This window comes from Ranitomeya variabilis, chromosome 1 (assembly GCF_051348905.1).
Source record: "Ranitomeya variabilis isolate aRanVar5 chromosome 1, aRanVar5.hap1, whole genome shotgun sequence".
In the NCBI taxonomy this organism is placed as follows: Eukaryota; Metazoa; Chordata; class Amphibia; order Anura; family Dendrobatidae; genus Ranitomeya; species Ranitomeya variabilis.
Window position 1 is genome coordinate 271,398,987 of NC_135232.1, and position 21,338 is coordinate 271,420,324.

A 21,338-nucleotide genomic window follows, 5' to 3' on the forward strand; every position below is an offset into this window, starting at 1 on the left:
TTTTGGAGGAAAAAAGCGCGTCTTATAGTCCGAAAAATACGGTAATAAATTGAGTACAGTAGTTCAATGCTTTATGCGCTGAACTTTTTTCATGAAAATTTGGGTAATTATAAAATGTCTGTTCCTGATCTAAGAATCTCTGCTTTTAGTTGAGATGAATCTCTGCTGCACTTTATGTCCATGCTCAGTAGTGAGGCAGTGTAGAGTCTGAGTCGAAGGTTTGGCTTACCGACTCCACAGCTCCTGAATCCACTGTTAATAGTGGTGGTTGAGACTATGATATTGAGGTCTCTAAGATCAAAATTAGAAGAGACAAAAAAATAAAACAGGAGGCTAAAGGTACCGGTCATATAAGACCTTATATGTGGGGTGTGCGCCACACTCGGCTCTCTGGACCACCAAGGTATGACACGATAACATCTTTTTACACCTTTTTCCTAACTTGTCCTCTATGATTTATATTGATAGCTCTATTCAACTAGCCTTTGATGGGCATTTGAAGGACCCTTATCTACTCTCAGCCTTTTGCACAATTAAGGCTGAAATTTTCTGACTGTATTACATTTTACGTTTATTGACAAGTGACTGACCACATTTCAGTCATTTTTGGATTTATGCAGTACTTCTACTTCATATTATAATACTACTTCTGGATTATACAGACTTCGGACGATAGCAACTGTTTATATCTTTGCCATTTGGCTTGTGCCTATGGGTGTATGCAGGCTCTATACTACATTTATTTCATAAGCCTGTAGTAATATATTCCAGTGCTTATATTGATATTGTCCCACAGCTAACTTAGCACCCATTATTCACCTGTCACTTGCTCTTCTTCTTATGGATACATTGTATATGTTCATTCATAATGTAGTAAGTAGAGATAAGCAGAATTGATCGAGTCCCGGCTTATCTGGCAAGCTATAGCGCTTACCGAATAAGCTGCAGAGGGATCATGGATACATGGAGAGCGCCGGCTGATCAGTTATCCTGGTGCCGAAGTTGCATGTGTCGCGGCTGTGTGACAGCCTGTGTGTTGGGCTCTCCATGTATGTATTGTGACTGTGACACAGCCGCAACACATTCAGCTGTGGCACCGGACAGCTGATCAGCCGGAGCGCTCCAGGTATCCGGGTTCCCGCTGTAGCTTATTCGGTAAGCGCTATAGCATGCTGAATAAGCAGGGACCAGATCAAATTCACTCATCTATAATAGTAAGCACCTTATGCTCCATTCATCCTTTTTGTGCATATGCCTTTTCAGAGTGTTCAGAGTATTTTTAATCATCTGTACATCTAACACAAGTACCGTATTTTCCGGCGTATAAGACGACTGGGCGTATAAGACGACCCCCCAACTTTTCCAGTTAAAATGTAAAATCTTCTTAAAAGTCGGGGGTCTTCTTATAAACCGTGTCGTCTTATAGGGCCGGTGACTTTTGTGCCTTTTGGGGGGGGGGGGAGTGGGCCTGATGACGACGAGGGGGCGTCTCACAGGAAAGTGAGTATCCCCCATTACCTCATTGTATCGCTGCAGCGTGGGGTCTCTGCTGGGAGCGGCGGCTGCTGCTCCTCATTGTGCCGCGTGGGTGCTGTGGGGCGGCGGCTCCTCTTCTTCAGTGTGGGGCCTCTGTGCTGCTGGGCGGCGGCGGCGGCTTATCTTCAGGCAGTCGGGGCTCCTCCGGTATCTCCTTAAAGCCCGGAGGCCCTGCCGGCAACTCCATCGGTGCAATGCAGTGGCCTCCGGGAACATGGCCGCTGCTCAGATTCAGATCTCGTCCCGAGATCTCGGGGGACGAGATCTAAATCTGAGCAGCGGCCATTTTCCCGGAGACAGCTCCATTGCTGCTATGCGGTGACCTCCGGGAAAATGGCCGCTGGGGGCGGCGCATGCTCAGATTCAGATCTGAATCTGAGCAGCGGCCATGTTCCCGGAGGCCACTGCATTGCACCGATGGAGTTGCCGGCAGGGCCTCCGGGCTTTAAGGAGATACCGGAGGAGCCCCGACTGCCTGAAGATAAGCCGCCGCCCAGCAGCACAGAGGCCCCACACTGAAGAAGAGGAGCCGCCGCCCCACAGCACAGCCGCCGCCGCTCCCAGCAGAGACCCCACGCTGCAGTGATACAATGAGGTAATGGGGGATACTCACTTTCCTGTGAGACGCCCCCTCGTCGTCATCAGGCCCACTCCCCCCCCCCCCACCCACCATATACACCCGGCAAGGCGATACCCGGCGTATAAGACGACCCCCGACTTTTAAGAAGATTTTCAGGGGTTAAAAAGTCATCTTATACGCCGGAAAATACGGTATATTTATTACATCTGTTTTTATGTAGTGTGGGCAATCATTTTCTCCAGTGCCTAAATAAAAGGTTTTATTTTCATGACCTTCCTCTGCTCTGATCATATGTTCAGTGCTTTCGCTTTTGGGTTTTCATCCTGGTAATGTATAATTAAAATGATATCGAGAGTATCCATTTCTTTATCAATAGAGAGATGTTTCTCTACATGATCTTATACGGTCCTGTTGGCAATCTGGCTTTAACTGAGTGGAGAGGCAGATGAGTAGGGTGGGAGGGGAGAAAGATGATGAAGTAGATGGAAAGGGGCACTAAACACATCATTAGTATGTGTGTATATAAATACATTTCTATAAATTTATATTTATACAAGTATATAAATAAAGGTACCCTTTTTACTTGAGCTATGTCCCCAATTAGGTTCTTTGTCAGCACAAATGGACCATTCAAAGCAGGCTGACTCCCTTTAACATAGGAAAGTAAACAATGGATTATACACATTGGGGTCTTATTGTCAGCCTTCTACAGGTAATGGATTTACTGATGGTGCTGTGCATCTCCATATGAAAAGAAAGAAATAACTTTTTTGTGCCTTATGTTTCATGTACCTTGTACTGGTATTTCAGCATAACTTGGTCTTTTCTCTGACAAGCCTGGTAATGATTTAGTGGTAGATATAGGTCCACTTATGGAGTGTCTCTGCAAAAAAAAAAAACACAAAAAAAAAACACAACAGGATATAGATGTGTTCTTTGCCATATAATTAATAAACTTCAAAAGAACAAGATAAAGTTCTGCCAGTGTATTAAAAAACCAAAGTACATAATTCATCATTCATTTTACTTTTATTGTGGCATAATAGATATAAATTCCAATAGAATGTCTGAATAAAGGAATAGTCCTTAAGCTACAGTCACACCATTACATTATTTTAATCAAAATAGTGTCAACTAAGCACCCTATGTTATTTACATGTACAATTACCATTTATTTACTTACTACAGGGTATTTGATCATTTATTTTTTATCCTAGGTTATGTTTGTTAGTAGCCACAGTGTGAATTTGCACCTACACATTGCACTTATACCAACACGTGTTCTAGCTCATTTCTTTTCTTTGGCTTCATTTTTTTTGTACCATGCACATACAAGGACGTGGCTCCCCCTTTTTGGGATGTGCTTCTTGTCTATATAGCTTTCCATGGGTGTCAGGTCTGGATCCTGCTCCTCCTCCTTATATTTTGAGGTCTGCTGACACATCACAAGGGGAACTACAAGAGTTGGGGTCCATCATGATTGGGTATACTTTATCATGGTGGGATGGCTTTTATGCTCTTTTGATCAACATAGTGTTAACTAAGTACCCTGTTATTTATATATACTATTTCTATTAATTTACTTATTACAGGGTAGTTGTACAATCACAACATTTTTTAAAGATCTTGTCCTGGACTTTCATATTGATGGCCTACTCTTAAAGGGAATCGGTCACCTCATATTTCGCATAAAAGATACGGCCACCGCCATTCTGTAATGCTGTAGATAAGCCCCTGATGTAACCTGAAAGATAAGAAAAATAAGCTAGATTATACTCACCCAGGGGCGGTCTGGTGTGGTCCGGTCCGGCGCCTCCCATCTTCATGCGATGACGTCCTCTTCCTTGCTTCTGTTGCAGCTCCGGCGCAGGCGTACTGATTTGCCCTGTTGAGGGGCCCAGCCCTGTTGACTGCAGTGCTGGGCCTCTCTGACCTTTCCCGGCGCCTGCGCCCTGCAGTACTTTGCTCTGCCCTCAACAGGGCAAATCAGTACGCCTGCACCGGAGCCGCAACAGAAGCAAGGAAGAGGACTTCATCGCATGAAGATGGGAGGCCCCGGACCCGCGACCGCACTGGACTGCCCCTGGGTGAGTATAATCTAACTTATTTTTCAGGTTACATCGGGGGTTTATCTACAGCATTACAGAATGCTGTAGATAAGCCCCTAATGGTGGTGGCCGTATCTTATATGCGAAAAATGAGGTGACAGATTCCCTTTAAGAGAAGTCATCAATTTCTGATTGATGAGGCTTGATACCTGGCACCCCCGCTGATCGCTGTTCTCACTGCTAGTGGTGGTCGGATGTGCTCGGTTACGGCGCAGAACTACTCAGCTCTACCAACAGCATAATGCTCATGGCTGAGTACTGCACATCTGTTTCCTACTGATTAGAATAGAGGCAGATGTGTAGTACCCAGCCATGGCCTCTACGCTGTGTGCAGAATTATTAGGCAAGTTGTATTTTGGAGGATTATTTTTATTATTGATCAACAACTATGTTCTCAATCAACCCAAAAGACTCATAAATATCAAAGCTTAATATTTTTGGAAAGTGGAGTGGTTTTTTTTTTTTTAGATTTGGCTATCTTAGGAGGATATCTGTTTGTGCAGGTAACTATTACTGTGCAGAATTATTAGGCAACTTAATAAAAACCAAATATATTTCCACCAGATAAACCAATATCCCTACACAAAATTTAGAAACATTTCTGACATGCAAAAACAAAACCCCAAAAAATTAGTGACCAATATAGCCACCTTTCTTTATGATGACAGTCAGCAGCCTTCCATCTATAGACTGTCAGTTGCTTGATCTGTTTACAATCAACATTGCGTGCAGCAGCCTCCACAGCCTCCCAGACACTGTTCCGAGAGGTGGACTGTTATCCTTCCCTGTAGATCTCACATTTTATGAGGGACCACAGGTTCTCTATGAGGTTCAGATCAGGTGAACAAGGGTGCCACCATGTCATTATTTTTTCTTCTTTGAGACCTTTACTGGCCAGCCACGCTGTGAAGTAGTTGGAGGCATGTGATGGAGCATTGTCCTGCATGAAAATCATGTTTTCCTTGAACAATACAGACTTCTTCCTGTACCACTGCTTGAAGAAGTGGTCTTTCAGAAACTGGCAGTAGGTCTGGGAGTTGAGCTTCACTCCATCCTCAACCCGAAAAGGTCCCACAAGTTCATCTTTGATGATACCAGCCCATACCAGTACCCCACCTCCACCTTGCTGGCGTCTGAGTCGGAGTGGATCTCTCTGCCCTTTACTGATCCAGCCTCTGGCCCATCCATCTGGCCCATCAAGAGTCACTCTCATTTCATCAGTCCATAAAACCTTTGAAAAGTCAGTCTTATGATATTTCTTGGCCCAGTCTTGATGTTTTAGCTTATATTTCTTGTTCAAAGGTGATCCCTGAGTATCGCACACCTTGTGCTTTTTGTTACTCCAGTAACGTTGCAGCTCTGAAATATGGCAAAACTGGTGGCAAATGGCATCTTGGCAGCTTCACGCTTGATTTTCCTCAATTCATGGGCAGTTATTTTGCGCCTTTTTGCCCAACACGCTTCTTGCGGCCCTGTTGGCTTTCTGCCATGAAACGCTTCATTGTTCAGTGATCACGCTTCAAAAGTTTGGCAATTTCAAGACTGCGGCATCCCTCTGCAAGACATCTCACAATTTTGGACTTTTCGGAGCTCGTCAAATCTCTCTTCTGACCCATTTTGCCAAAGGAAAGGAAGTTGCCTAATAATTAAGCACACCTTATATAGGGTTTTGATGTCATTAGACAACACCCCTCCTCATTACAGAGATGCACATCACCTGATTTACTTAATTGGTAGTTGTCTCTCAAGCCTGAACAGCTTGGAGTAGGACAACATGTATAAAAAGTATCATGTGATCAATACAACTTGCCTAATAATTCTGCACGCAGTGTATACAGTTTTGTGTAGTTTTACCACAACTGAGCACATTCGACTAAAATCAGTCTACTATGCGATATCATTAATTTTTGGTGGTATACTAAGGTATACCAGCCAGACCGAATACAAAATGCCATTTAACCCTCCGGACACATTAGCGTGTTAGTCGGGAGCTCTCCCAGCGTACAGGCCAAATGTAGGACATTTACAAGTTACCTTCCATTTTTTCACACAATGGTTCAATTAAATATTTGACCAGATTAAAAAGACCTAATAAGTTTTGCCATCACACTCCGTAAACATGGCAATCAGCTGGTAAGTAAGAATACAGAACTACAAGTGTTCTATCATGAAAGCAAAAGACAGAAAATGCAGGATGTAGACAGCACACACCCTGAAGTAATAGCAGAAAACGTTCCTTTCCTTACCTGCATGGGGGACACGGCAGCAGCAGGTGGCGTCTTCAGTGGGCTAGGACTGAGGGGTGTGCGGGGGATTGAAGCTGCTGCAGCAGCAGCTGCTACTGCTGGACTGGGGGCTATCAAGAGGGGATAATATGCAAGTTACACTACACATTACTACTGATGATGGCACATTACATTTGTTTGCCCCGGTTATGCCGATAACTGTACCTTGTGAAGATGCGTTGTCAAACGATTTGATGAGAGTCTTGACTGTAGGCGTAGGCTCAGAAGAGGTGGAAGACCTACGACTAAGACCCATTCCCTGTCTTAGCGCTGCCAGGTCTCTCTCCACTGCATTCATGTAATTATACACCCGACCTCTTTCTTCTTCTTGCCTAGAGAGATTGGAACCTTTAGTACTCATACATAACTAATTGCACATCTCTTCATTTTTCCATTCCCCAACACAATTTGGTGGCCTTACTTGCGGGACGCAGCACTATCCAATTCTTTTGCAAGTTTTTCATTCTTCTCCTGTGCCTCGTGCAGCCGTCGTTTTAAATCGCCAATTTCTTCTTGTGCTTCTGACTTGATATCATTAGCAATTACAACCGCAGTTTGTAAATCAGCTTGAAACTGACGCCACTCGGCAGACTCCTCCTATTTGGCCATTAAAAGAGGAGAACTCACTTTAATAGGTCTAGCATATTAAAATATATGTACAGCTTTTACAGTGGTGTATTGCTCTTAAAATCGACACTTCTCACTATTTATTGCAAAAAATTAGGACAAGAACAACCAGGGGACTTTCCGTTAAGATATTAAAATAGATTAACAATTGAAAAAAAAAAAGAAGAAAATTCCTTACGCGCAACTTCCGATTTAATATTTTTATCTCACGCTCCATGTCATGTTTTTGATCTTGCAGCTTTTTAACTGTGTCTGTAAGATAAACGAGACTCAGTATCGAGGTGTGAGACATATATGGTGCATGAATTAAGGACACAATTCATGACATGATCCAGAACACTCATTTTAGAGGCAGTAAATGATGTTTTTGTAGTGGTTAAACCCTGAGGATGTATGTGGAGCAGAGGTATGAAAGGAAATGAGAATAGTCCCATTTAACAGCTGCACGTGAGACATGTTCCCTAGATAAAGCACAGTCTTAACACCTCCTATGGGTAAGTGCAGCAGCCTTATTGTCTGAGACAGGAAGATAGAGGAGCTGGAGGCAACCAGCACGTACATGACAGGATGCCACCTAAAGGCTGTCTGTAACCATGTCATTAAAAAGTCACTTTACTCATGAAGGGTTGTAATTAGGACAATTAAGCCTCTAGAGTGACAGAAAACAAACACAAGACTTCAAAATAGTCAAAACTATTTAAAATTACTTTTGCAAACTTTTATCCTCCTTTATTTTTTACATATTTGGCTTGACATGGCATCACTAAAAACCATTTCATGCATTGTATTTAGGTGACATTTTTGGTTCTGCATCTATATGACTTTCTCTTCTAAAGCATTAACATGTGGTGTTTGGCATATTTAGAGACTTTTTTTGTCAGTGAATTATTTCCTCTTCAGCAGTATTACTGGACTGAAAACTTGCTATAGTAATGAATGTCTGATGTCCATCATCAATGGGTGGCTGTGCTTGTTAGGATTGTTTTTGTTGTGTGTTTTCTATGACAGAATTTTAATGGAAAAACAAAAATATGTTATGGCTAAGTTCACGACAAACAAAAATTTGCAGTTTGCACGGCTATGGAAAATTTCCCCCCATTCTATGAGGCTTAGCTGCATCTGGATCAATTTACACTGTGATGAGCCGCATTAATTGACTGTGGACCGGTGGTCGTTAATAGCCCGTTTAACAGGCTGTTCCAGTCTCAGATTATAGAGTCTTAAGGCCCCGTCACACATAGCGAGATCGCTGCTGAGTCACAAGTTTTGTGACGCAACAGCGACCTCAGTAGCGATCTCGCTATGTGTGACACGTACCAGCGATCAGGCCCCTGCTGTGAGATCGCTGGTCGTGTCGGAATGGCCTGGGCCGTTTTTTGGTCGTTGAGGTCCCGCTGACATCGCTGAATCGGTGTGTGTGACACCGATCCAGCGATGTCTTCACTGGTAACCAGGGTAAACATCGGGTTACTAAGCGCAGGGCCGCGCTTAGTAACCCGATGTTTACCCTGGTTACCAGCGTAAATGTAAAAAAACCAAACAGTACATACTCACCATCTGATGTCCGTCAGGTCCCTTGCCGTCTGCTTCCCACACTGACTGAGCGCCGCAAAGTGAAAGTGGAAGTACAGCACAGCGGTGACGTCACCGCTGCGCTCTGCTCTCACTGTACGGCGGCACTCAGTCAGAGCAGGAAGCGGACGGCAAGGGACCTGACGGACATCAGATGGTGAGTATGTACGGTTTGTTTTTTTTGGTAACCAGGGTAAACATCGGGTTACTAAGCGCGGCCCTGCGCTTAGTAACCCGATGTTTACCCTGGTTACCCGGGTGCTGCAGGGGGACTTCGGCATCGTTGAAGACAGTTTCAACGATAAGTCGTTCCCCTGATCGTTGGTCGCTGGAGAGAGCTGTCTGTGTGACAGCTCCCCAGCGACTTACCAACGATCACGGCCAGGTCGTATCGCTGGTCGTGATCGTTGGTAAATCGCTATGTGTGACGGGGCCTTAAGAGTTGGAAGGGACCTCCTGGGTCATCTGGTCCAACCCCCTGCTCAGTGCAGGATTCACTAAACCATCGCAGACAGAAGTCTGTCCAGCCTCTGAAGACTTCTATTGGAGGAGAACTCACCACCTCTCGTGGCAGCTTGTTCCACTCATTGATGAGCACTAAATATGATCGGTAATAAATGCATTCAGTGCGCATAGGCTCCCATTGTTCTCGGCAGCACAGGAAAATGCACTTAAAACTACAGAAAATGCCAAAACAAGGGGGGAGGGAAACCCTAGTGAGAATAAGTGCCCTAATACCCAAACACAGAATTGGAAGACTGACAAAAAATAAACGACATTAAACATTAACAAATTGACAGTGCTAATTGGTCTCTGAACCAGTGATATCACCATCAGGTAGACAAAGACAGTCTCTACTGAGGTGAAAAAAAGGTTCTCTCTTAGAGCACTTTACAGAGATCCAGAGTAGAAGACACAGCCCTTGATTGGGCAGGTATAGGGAATTTGTTGATCAAAGTTGCATACGAGGTAAATTTCAATAAGGGCTGAAACCCTGTCTATTACGATAAATGCAGCCCTGTATCTGTTTATTACGTGTATACATACAATACCCTGCAATCCAATCTAAGAGTCTAGCAGCCCCATGGGGCTTATGAGAAGCTAATAATTTATTGATAATTGTCACATGTACTGTGAAGCAAGCCTCTTGACACAATATTAGAGTCTGGAGTCACACAAGCTGCTAGACTCTTAGATTGGATTGCAGGGTATTGTATGTATACACGTAATAAACAGATACAGGGCTGCATTTATCGTAATAGACAGGGGTTCAGCCCTTATTGAAATTTACCTCGTATGCAACTTTGATCAACAAATTCCCTATACCTGCCCAATCAAGGGCTGTGTCTTCTACTCTGGATCTCTGTAAAGTGCTCTAAGAGAGAACCTTTTTTTCACCTCAGTAGAGACTGTCTTTGTCTATCTGATGGTGATATCACTGGTTCAGAGACCAATTAGCACTGTCAATTTGTTAATGTTTACTGTCGTTTATCATTTGTCAGTCTTCCAATTCTGTGTTTGGGTATTAGGGCACTTATTCTCACTAGGGTTTCCCTCCCCCCTTGTTTTGGCATTTTCTGTAGTTTTAAGTGCATTTTTAAGGAACTTATTAAAGGTTAAGTTTTATAGTATCCAATTGCTATTTTCAACGTGGAAACATACCCTTATATTCCTTAGTTTGCAAGGGGCAGAGTTGTCTCACTGCAGCTGCAATTGAATGTTGCATGCATTTGTAACATGGGTTGTGTCATATCGCCATCTGCTGGGAAAAATGCAAGACACTTACTCTCAAGATCTGAAATGATGAGGTTGTCATGCAGCTTGACAGCTCGGTGCTGCTCAACTTCATCCTCCAGTTCAAATATGGTCTCTTTCATGTCACTGCGTTCTGTCTCCTTTTCTTCCAGCTCACTCCTCACCTTATCTAGTGCCAGGGTCAATTCCGACACCTGCTTTTGTGCCTCCTCACGGAATGCTCTATATTCATCTTCCAGCTATAAAGACCATTAAGAACAGAAAAATTAATCAACTGTGTGCAATTCATTGCTGAAAATAAGATATCCTTTTTATATCAATTCACCTTTTCATAGGCATCTTGCATTCGTCTGAGGTCACTCTGTAAATGTAGCAATTCCTCCTGTAGGTTCCCGGCCAGAGTTTCTGCTTTTTCTTTATCGGAACGCACACTTTCCAGTAGATTCTGGATATGAGATGCATCTCCAGAGCTGTGTATAGAGTACAACTCTGCCACTCGTTGCTTTTCCTGTTCCAGCTGGGTTTTGAGACGTGAACATTCGGCCTGTTCAGCATTTAGGGAAACTTTGTATTCCTCCAAAGTTGCAGCAAGTGTCTGTTTGGCATGTTGCTCGGCCTCAACAATGCGCTCCATGTGGTGGTTCCTCTCCTTGAGGGCTCTAATGACCTCCTGTGCATCTTTATTGTCCTGCTCTGCCATTTTGAGAGTATTGCTCAAATGTTGCTGAACACCCAACAACTGCTCTCGTTCAAAACGGCCACTCTCAGCCAATTCCATATATCTCTGCTCTAGATCTAAATAACGGCTACTCTTCAAGTCCTCATCTAGAGAGTAAGACACATGGTGCTCATCAAGAAGTGCCCGAGCATATTCCAGCTGACGGCTAAACAACTCTAGCTTGTCACTCTGCTGGCAAAGGGAGTCCATTAAAATGACCTTTTCTTCTCCTAGCCTCTCATTTTCACTGTTCAGCTCTTGTGTTATCTGCTGTAGATCAGCCAGTTCTTGTAAAGTGGCTTGTAGCTCCTCAGCTGTGCTATGTTGATTCTCCTCCATTTGATGTATGCGCTCAGTAAGACAAGCTACAGATACCTCACTTACATTTCCGCTACTACCTTTGCGGGAGCGCTCAGTACTAGGAAGACCTTCTGACTCAGAGGATGAAGATGGAGCATCAAGAGCATCATCACTTGAGGTGAGAGGCTGGTAAACTTCACTACACTCACTGTCCAAATTATCCATGGAACTACTTCTCCTCTCTCCTGTCAGTGTACTCTCATCCTGGCTCAAGAGGTCCTCCATTGAGCCTGGTGTAGAGCCCTCCACGGATGAGGCTAAAGTTCCTCCACCACAGTCACTGTGGCTTCCAGTAGCAATATCCATTGATTGGTAGCCAAACAGTTTCTCTGTAACATCTAGCTGCTGACCCAATGAAAAACCTAATGCATTTAGGCGGTCTTTTAGCATGCGGTTTTCATTTTTCAACTGCTGCAATTCTTCTCGTACCACAGCATTCTGCTCCTGCAACTGCACTAATGGGGCTTCTTCAGGACTCTTGTCAGAAAGATCTTCTCCTAATTGTGTCTTAATGTCCCTCAGCTCTGTGCGAAGGAGCAAAATCTCAGCATCTTTACTTTTGGCCAGGCTTACTAAGTCCTTTACCTTAGATTCAAGAGCAGCACGATCACTGATCTGATTGTCAGATTTGGATTTGCTCATACGAAGAACATCAGACTCTGCACGGGCTCGAGAGCGTTTAGTTGGGGCAGACGTCTCTCCTATAGTAACTCCTGAGCTCTGGGTTTTTTTACTTGCATTCAGACGTGACCGCTCACGTACTCTTTCTCGAGATGATCCTGCTTCTTTGGTCCCCGAGGAACTACTTCTTTTGGTGCTCGTGCTCCCTTTACAGAGTTTAAAAAAAGAGCAATGATTACATACATTGTAATATACAGGATAGATGCTAACATTGGTGTATGTCCAACTACTGGGACCTCAATTCATCTAGAGGACAGGGGTCTGGAATGCTGAGAATGAGCACATCACCACTCCATCCAGTCTCCATGTGACTGCCGGAAAAAGTCAGGCACTGTACTCTATTATCTCCAGCAGTCCCATAGAGAATGTATGGAGCAGTAGTGTCCCCGAATTCCAACGGGAAATTTCAACTGTGTGACATTTTCAATGTTGGGAAAAATCCTTTAACAGTTTCTAATAACAATCAAGAGTATATCACGGTGTTAATTGATATAGTCCTACCTGTGTTGCTCCTTGTTTTGCTATCTGACCCACTCATTGCTGCTCCAGAACTGGGATTTGATATGGCACTGCTTTTCTTAACCTTCACACCATTACTTGTTGGCCCGCCAGCCATTCCAGCTAGGAGGTCATCATTACTTTTAGCCTGAAGAGGAGTGAGGTAAAATAGAAACAATTAGATTTCCATTTACTGACTGTTCTGTCACGTAAAGCTATGACCACAAGACAATATAAATTTACATGTGTAAGACTGAATTGTGTAAATTCATGACTTTATAACCTTAAAAAAATAAGGTTAAAACGTGAAGAAAAAATGTCCCATAAGCCTCATCACACCATATCATGAATGTGTCATTTCAAAAATGCTATTACAAGGACTAAAGTATTTTTTTTATATTACACATACAGCACACAAAAGTTGTAGGGCAATAGAAACAGACCCCATCTCCTATGCTGGAGCCGTATATAATGTAAACTGTTCATGTTCTATGACATGCAATTACAGAGTCACAAAAGAGTGAGGGAACTAATACCATTTTCCTGAAGAAGCCACTGCAGAGCTAATGAGGTAGACACCCAACAACGGCTTCCATTGCTTAAAGTCACGGTAAAGCGCAGGCGGGTACGGCCAGTACCTGGCAGCGTCAAAGCGAAGATTTGCAGGCGGCCAAAAATAGTAGACCTTACGTCTAACCTGCAGCATCCAGATGTAACAGCATAGTGGATGGAATTTCAAGAAATCCCATCTACACTATGCGTGCATGGACCCCTACGGCTTCCCTGCGTAAACGGACATGCAGAGTGTCTCTCCAGACAGCAGCATGTCTATTTATCTTCCGGAGACGGTCAGTCTCCGCAAGATAAATATCACCGTCCAATGTATAGGACGTGGTGATTCCACACAGTTCAATTAACACATGCGGAATCACCTGCATTCAAAAGCCGGCAGCGTTTTGGACGGAGCTGACATGTTCTTCGTCCAAAGCGCTGCAAATTACTGACCGTGGGAACATACCCTTATACACTAGCAGAACAAAAAATAATAAAACATGTACGGTAATCTGAAAATATTGAAAATTATACAGGGAAATGACAATAGTAAGCCAAAACAACGATGGAACCACGGTGGTGTAACAGGCAAAGTGAGTAAAGATCCTCAGGCCAAGTAAACATGACAGTCAGCTCAAAAGTGCAAGTGCATTGTGCTACAGAGTATATCGACGTACAATAACAGAATAATTCCAAAAGTGGAGAAACACTGAAAGCACAAGTAATCCATAAAGGCTAGCAGCCATACATAAGAAAAAGTGCAAGAACGAAAGTCATTTGCATAAAGACCTGAGGAATTACCTGTTAATACCGTGGAACCACCCACCCCAATGCGTGTTTCGGCATAGTGCCTTCTTCCGGGGGTATGGCATCAGAGGAAATGATGGACTTTTAATATATGTGAGAAGCCAATCCGGGCAGCTATGTGTGGAGGATGTGACGCTGCTCCACAGCGACGCATGCGTAGTAGACGGCTCCCAAGCCTGCACATCACCGAGAGCATCATCGGATGGGAGAGCCAGAGTCACTAAGGCACGACCACAGGGGTCCTGTGGACAGATCCATGGACGCAAGCCCAAGCAGAGCCGAGGTAAGACATCGTCTGCGATGCCCAGCAACGGGGCGCAGACGTGCATGCGCACAGAGCAAATGCATACTTGCTAGACAAAAAGTAAGGATGACAGCGACTGAATTTTCTTTTGACTCACAATTTTTTCTTGTTTAATGGGTCCTTCTACCTACAGCTCTAGGGGACAGCCATAGGTGCTGCGTGCGCACGTTCATACGCAAATCTGTTCCTGGGGCTGTGGGAGAGGGATCTACTCTCGTCGGATTGGGGCTCGTCGATGGAGCGGGTCGTATCTTGGGCCCGCTACATCAACATTTTCCTGATTCTAGCGGGGTACACCTTTTGAGTTGCAGTCTTTCATGAGCTGAATGATAATCAGCTTAACCCCTTAACCCCCAAGGGTGGTTTGCATGTTAATGACCAGGCCAATTTTTACAATTCTGACCACTGTCCCTTTATGAGGTTATAACTCTGGAACGCTTTCATGGATCCCGGTGATTCTGACACTCTTTTCTCGTGACATATTGTACTTCATGTTAGTGGTAAAATTTCCTTGACACTACTTGCGTTTGTGAAAAAAAACGAAAATTTGGCGAAAAATGTCCAACTTTGAATTTTCATGCCCTTAAATCACAGAGATATGTCACACAAAATACTTAAGTAACATTTCCCACATGTCTACTTTACATCAGCACAATTTTGGAACCCAAATTTTTTTGTTAGGGAGTTATAAGGGTTAAAAGTTGACCAGCGATTTCTCATTTTTACAACACCATTTTACATCACATTTGAAGTCACTTTGAGGGGTCTATATGATAGAAAATACCCAAGTGTGACACCATTCTAAAAACTGCACCCCTCAAGGTGCTCAAAACCACATTCAAGAAGTTTATTAACGCTTCAGGTGTTTCACAGAAATTACTGGAATGTTTTTGAAAAAAAATAAAATGAACATATCCGCTATAATGGATCCTACAGGTCAGATTTCGGCTCACCCCGAGGTCATTTATAACACCTTCAATGACTACTACCAGAAATTATATTCCGCCCCACAATTACCCTCTCCTTCCGCATTGGTGTCATTTCTTGGCAAATTACATCTACCAAAATTAACTGAGTCCGCAGCACAGCAACTTCACCTAGACAGATCTGAAGAAATAGCTCACACAATCAAAAATTTTTAAAAAAAGGAAAAGCCCCATGCCCAAATGGCCTCACAGCAATATATTATTAAAAAAAAATTCAGTGACGTGCTGACACCACACATTAAAAATCTCTAACTCACTACTGAATGGCTCCCAGCTGCCTCCTGAATTTTACGTAGCACATGAAACTAAATTCCTAAACCAAAGAAAGATCACCTCCTTACAAAAAATTACAGACCCATATCCCTCCTAAACATGAATTTAAAAATCTTCATGTCCATCATGACTATTAGGATTAATAACTTCCTTCCCCACCTCATCTAGCAATATCAAGTTGGCTTCATACCTACGTGACAAGCTCCTGATAATATCAGAAGAGCAATAAATATTATTCATACATCTAACCAGCAACGAAAACGGTTTCTATTACCCGCTTTAGATATTGAGAAGGCATTTGACTTGGTGTCCTGGCCATATTTATTTGCGGTTCCTTTAAAATTTGGATTTTATCCTAAACTTATAAAATGTCTTCAACTGTTGTATGATAGTCCAATAGCATATTTAAAGCTCCCATCAACACACCCCACCCCGATTAATATTCAAAGGGGCACCAGACAAGGCGGCCCTTCATCGCCGGCCCTTTTTGCATTAGCAATGGAACCCATTGCGGAAGCAATACGAAGAGATCAGAATATTCTGGGGCCTGAGAATATCAGAGATCAATATAAAGTACATCCATACATCTGTGACATGGTCTCCCGGTACTTACCTACACGCAATCTCCGATCCTCTCAAGATCTCCTTTCTCTACTCCCCTCTTATCTCTTCTTCCCACAACCGCATCCAAGACTTCTCCCGTGCTTCCCCCATACTCTGGAACTCTCTACCCCAACACATCAGACTCTTGCCTACCATAGAAACCTTCAAAAAGAACCTGAAGACTCACCTCTTCCGACAAGCCTACAGCCTGCAGTGATCCTGAACCTACTGAACTGCCACACAACCAGCTCTACCCTCTCCTAGTGTATCCTCAACCTTCCCCTGCAGGCTGTGAGCCCTCGCGGGCAGGGTCCTCCCTCCTTATGTACCCGTGTGCCTTGTTTTTTGCTCATGTTTAATGTATTTGTCTATATTTGCCCCGTATTCACATGTAAAGCGCCATGGAATAAATGGAGCTATAAAAATGTATTATAATAATAATAATAATAATAATAATAATAATAATAAAGTCAGCAGATGATCTTTTATTAACATTAATAAATTCACACACTACTCTTCCACACTTGTTTTCACTTCTCCAAAAGTTTGAGAAAATATCAGGGATAAAGATTAACATTGACAAGTCTGAGGCCTTATTTGTTAATTTTTCTAAAACAGAACAAACCAATATAGCATCCCACTTTGGGTTCATACAAAATGAGAACTATTTAACATATCTAGGTATTAATCTGACAGCCAGTAGATCAACCTTATTTAGATGGAATTATACCCCACTAATCCAAAACTCTGACGCTCTTTCAAGGGGTAGCCATCAGACCTCTCTCGTGGAGACCTCCTTAAAGCTACTACATAGAATCTATTATGTTCCAGAAAAAAATCACCATCTTCCCTAATATCTCGGGAGATTGTTTTAGAGATTGTGGAATAACTGGTGACATGAAACATATTTGGTGGTCATGTACGGTAGTAACTGGACTTTGGGAAAAGGTTAAACACTTAATCACACAGACGTTTGAAAGACCAGTTGATCTAGATCACTCTATCCTTTTACTAGGAGCCAGACCGCCCCAGATCTCGAAAAGCTTTCAGAAGTTAATTAACTATTTATGTATGGCTACTAAAATCCATATCGCGGCACAGTGGAAATCACCCTCTCTGTCTATTCATACGGTGAAAAAAAAAATGAACGATATGTTGTATGAAAGAATAGAAGCAACAAGAAATGATACGTGGGACTCTTTCTTTAAGGTTTGGCAGCCTTGGATATAACATCACTCAGATACCTGACTTGTTCAGGCTCTGAGACTCTCCCCACAATCAATTGTGAAATGTTTAAAACATGTAAAGAGTTATGATAAAGGATGACTTATGTAATTGTTTCATCTAACGGAGACTGCTTGCTGATGTAATTTTCAGATATTATTTTGATAAATCCTATGCACTTTTCCCTTCCCCTGTCTTTGTCTTGTCTTCCCCCTTTTAATAGTTGTAGTTATGTTTGTGAATCTGTTATTCTATAGTATCTTGAACAGGAAAAGATTTAAATTTAAACTTGGTTTTCTAAGTTTTTAAATAAAAATTTATTGAAACAAAAAAAAAACTGAACATTTAACTTTTTTCTACAAAAAAATTTCTTCAGATCCAATTTGTTTTATTTTACCAAGGGTATAACAAGAGAAATTGGACCCCAAACGTTGTTGCACAATTTGTCCTGAGTATGCAGATACCCCATATGTGGGGATAAACCACTGTTTGGGCACATGGCAGAGCTCGGAAGGGAAGGAGCGCCGTTTGACTTTCCAATGCAAAATTGGCTGGAATTGAGATAGGACGCCATGTCACGTTTGGAGAGCCCCTGATGTGCCTAAACAGTAGAAACCCCCCACAAGTGACACCATTTTGGAAAGTAGACCCCCTAAAGAACTTATCTAGATGTGCGGTGAGCACTTTAACCCACCAAGTGTTTCACTACAGTTTATAACGCAGAGCCGTGGGGTGGGCTATTTTGGAGTTGACTTTCCCTCTTTTTGCCTCAAACCCCTCAGCCCTATGCAGTATGTGAGCTGGCCTATTTGGAACTATTTTGTTGGGTAAATGTAATTTTTTTTTTTCCCCCCCTGATTAACCCTTTGGGGTCTTTTTGCTCAATCATGCTGTGAATCCACTGAGATTCCTATCTAGATTTGGTGCCAAACTGTTATTTGTGCTTTTATTTAGCTACATGTTATGGGTTATTTAGCTACATGTGTTCTTGATGCCCGTTATATTAGCACCATAACTGCACTTTATACTATATTATATGGTTTATATCTACATTGGGTACCAATCCATAATCAATAGGCTGTTTGGAGGTAAAATATGATTTATTGATGTTTGTGGGGAATTATACGATTCTTTGAGGTTATTTGGTGAGGGATTGTCCTCTTCCATTGGCAAGATTTCATCCTTGCACACTGCCCTTGTTCTTGGGTGTATTTTTCTGTATTTATGTTTTTAGATGTTTTTAAATTCCAGTTGTGTGGTTAAAAGACATTAAATAAAACGTTATTTGTTTATATACTATATACTGTCTCGGTGATCCCTGCGTTTGTGCATGTTTCTTTTCTCTTTTGTTGTAGAGCACTTTAACCCACCAAGTGTTTCACTACAGTTTATAACGCAGAGCCGTGAAAATTAAAAAAAATCCTTTTTTTTCCAGAAAAATTACTTTTTTAGCCCCCAGTTTTGTATTTTCCAAAGGGTAACAGGAGAAATTGGACCCCAAAAGTTGTTGTACAATTTGTCCTGAGTACGCTGTTACCCCTGTTTGGGTGTACGGGAGAGCTCGGAAGGGACGGAGCACTGTTTTACTTTTTCAACGCAGAATTGGCTGGAATTGAGATAGGATGCCATGTAGCATTTGGAGAGCTCCTGATGTGCCTAAACAGTGGAAACCCCCCAATTCTAACTCCAACCCTAACCCCAACACACTCCTAACCCTAACCACACGCCTTACCCCAACACACCCCTAACCCTAATCCCAACCATAACCCCAACCACACCCCCAACCATAAATGTAATCCAAACCCTAACCCCAATGGGAAAATAGAAAAACATATTTTTTTTATTTTATTATTTTCCCTAACTAAGGTGGTGATAAAGGGTGGGGGAAGAGGGTATGATTTACTATTTATAGGGTTTTTTTATTTTTGGCAGCTGTCACACACTAAAAGATGCTTTTTATTGCAAAAAAAATAGTTCTTGCGTTACCACATTTTGAGAGCTATAATTTTTCCATATTTTGGTCCACAGAGTCATGTGAGGTTTTGTTTTTTGTGGGACGACTTGACGCTTTTATTGGTACATTACATTTTTTTATCGCTTATTAATCCGATTCTTGTTAGGCAGAATGAATAAAAACCAGCAATTCATGAATTTCTTTTTTGGGGGGGCTGTTTATACCGTTCTGCGCTTGGTAAAATTGATAAAGCAGTTTTATTCTTCGGGTCAGTACGATTACAGCGATACCTCATTTATATAATTTTTTTAGGTTTTGGCGCTTTTATACAATAAAAACTATTTTATACAATTTATTATTGCATCGCTTTATTCTGAGGGCTATAACTTTATTTTTTCGCTGATGATGCTTTATGGCGGCTCATTTTTGGCGGGATAAGATGACGTTTTCAGCGGTACCATTTATTTATATCCGTCTTTTTGATCGCGTGATATTCCACTTTTTGTTACGCGGTATGATGATAAAGCATTTTTTTTGCCTCTTTTTACGGTGTTCACTGAAGGGGTTAACTAGTGGGACAGTTTTATTGGTCAGACCGTTACAGACGTGGCGATACTAAATGTGTGTACTTTGTTTGTTTTTTTATTTACATAGAGAAATGTATTTATTGGAACTATACATACAGTACAGACCAAAAGTTTGGACACACCTTCTCATTTAAAGATTTTTCTGTATTTTCATGACTATGAAAATTGTACATTCACACTGAATGCATCAAAACTATGAATTAACACATGTGGAATTATATACTTAACAAAAAAGTGTGAAACAACTGAAAATATGTCTTAGTTTAGATGACTGCTTTGCACACTCTCTCTTGGCATTCTCTTGATGAGCTTCTAGAGGTAGTCACCAGAAATGGTTTTCACTTCATAGGTGTGCCCTGTCAGGTTTAATTAGTGGGATTTCTTACCTTATAAATGGGGTTGGGACCATCAGTTGTGTTGTGCAGAAGTTTGGTTCATACACAGCTGTTAGTCCTACTGAATAGACTGTTAGAATTTGTATTATGGCAAGAAAAAAGCAGCTAAGTAAAGAAAAACGAGTGGCCATCATTACTTTAAGAAATGAAGGCCAGTCAGTCAGAAAAATTGGGAAAACTTTGAAAATGTCCCCAAGTGCAGTGGCAAAAACCATCAAGCGCTACAAAGAAACTGGCTCACATGAAGACCGCCCCAGGAAAGGAAGACCAAGAGTCACCTCTGCTTCTGAGGATAAGTTTATCCGAGTCACCAGCCTCAGAAATCGCAGGTTAACAGCAGCTCAGATTAGAGACCAGGTCAATGCCACACTGAGTTCTAGCAGCAGACACATCTCTACAACAACTGTTAGGGCTCCTTTCAACTTGCGAGAAATACGTCCGTGTCTCGCATGTGAAAACCAAGCTCTGGCGCCGGCACTCCAGAGCGGAGCATGCGGCTGCATAGCAACATATGGAGCTGCACGCTCCGCTCCCAAGTGGCGGCGCCAGAGCTTGGTTTTCACATGCGAGACACGGACGTATTTCTCGCAAGTGGAAAGGAGCCCTTAAGAGGAGACTTTGTGCAGCAGTCCTTCATGGTAAAATAGCTGCTAGGAAACCACTGCTAAGGGCAGGCAAAAAGCAGAAGAGACTTGTTTGAGCTAAAGAACACAAGAAATGGACATTAGACCAGTGGAAATCTGTGCTTTGGTCTGATGAGTCCAAATTTGAGATCTTTGGTTCCAACCACTGTGTCATTGTGCGACACAGAAAAGGTGAACGGATGGACTCTACATGCCTACAGGGCCGTATTTGCCACTAGGCACTTGAGGGCACGTGCCTAGGGCGGGGACAGGCGGGGGGCGGCACCTGAGCAAGTTTTTTTTTTTTAAT

The 21,338-nt window shown here is 42.6% G+C and overlaps 1 protein-coding gene across 4 annotated transcripts in view; it reads right to left on the minus strand.

Moving 5' to 3' along the window:
* SPECC1L (sperm antigen with calponin homology and coiled-coil domains 1 like) overlaps nt 1-21,338 on the minus strand; it is an 82,445-nt gene that overhangs the window by 19,032 nt on the left and 42,075 nt on the right. For all 4 annotated transcript variants that reach the window (XM_077293743.1, XM_077293757.1, XM_077293750.1 and 1 more), the window contains exons 3-10: nt 12,724-12,868; nt 10,789-12,368; nt 10,495-10,702; nt 7,315-7,388; nt 6,931-7,106; nt 6,675-6,841; nt 6,471-6,580; nt 2,909-2,999 (exon numbers count right to left, since the gene is read on the minus strand). In XM_077293743.1, coding sequence (XP_077149858.1) covers nt 2,909-2,999; nt 6,471-6,580; nt 6,675-6,841; nt 6,931-7,106; nt 7,315-7,388; nt 10,495-10,702; nt 10,789-12,368; nt 12,724-12,868 — 2,551 coding nt within the window. The remainder of the gene's footprint in view (nt 1-2,908; nt 3,000-6,470; nt 6,581-6,674; nt 6,842-6,930; nt 7,107-7,314; nt 7,389-10,494; nt 10,703-10,788; nt 12,369-12,723; nt 12,869-21,338) is intronic.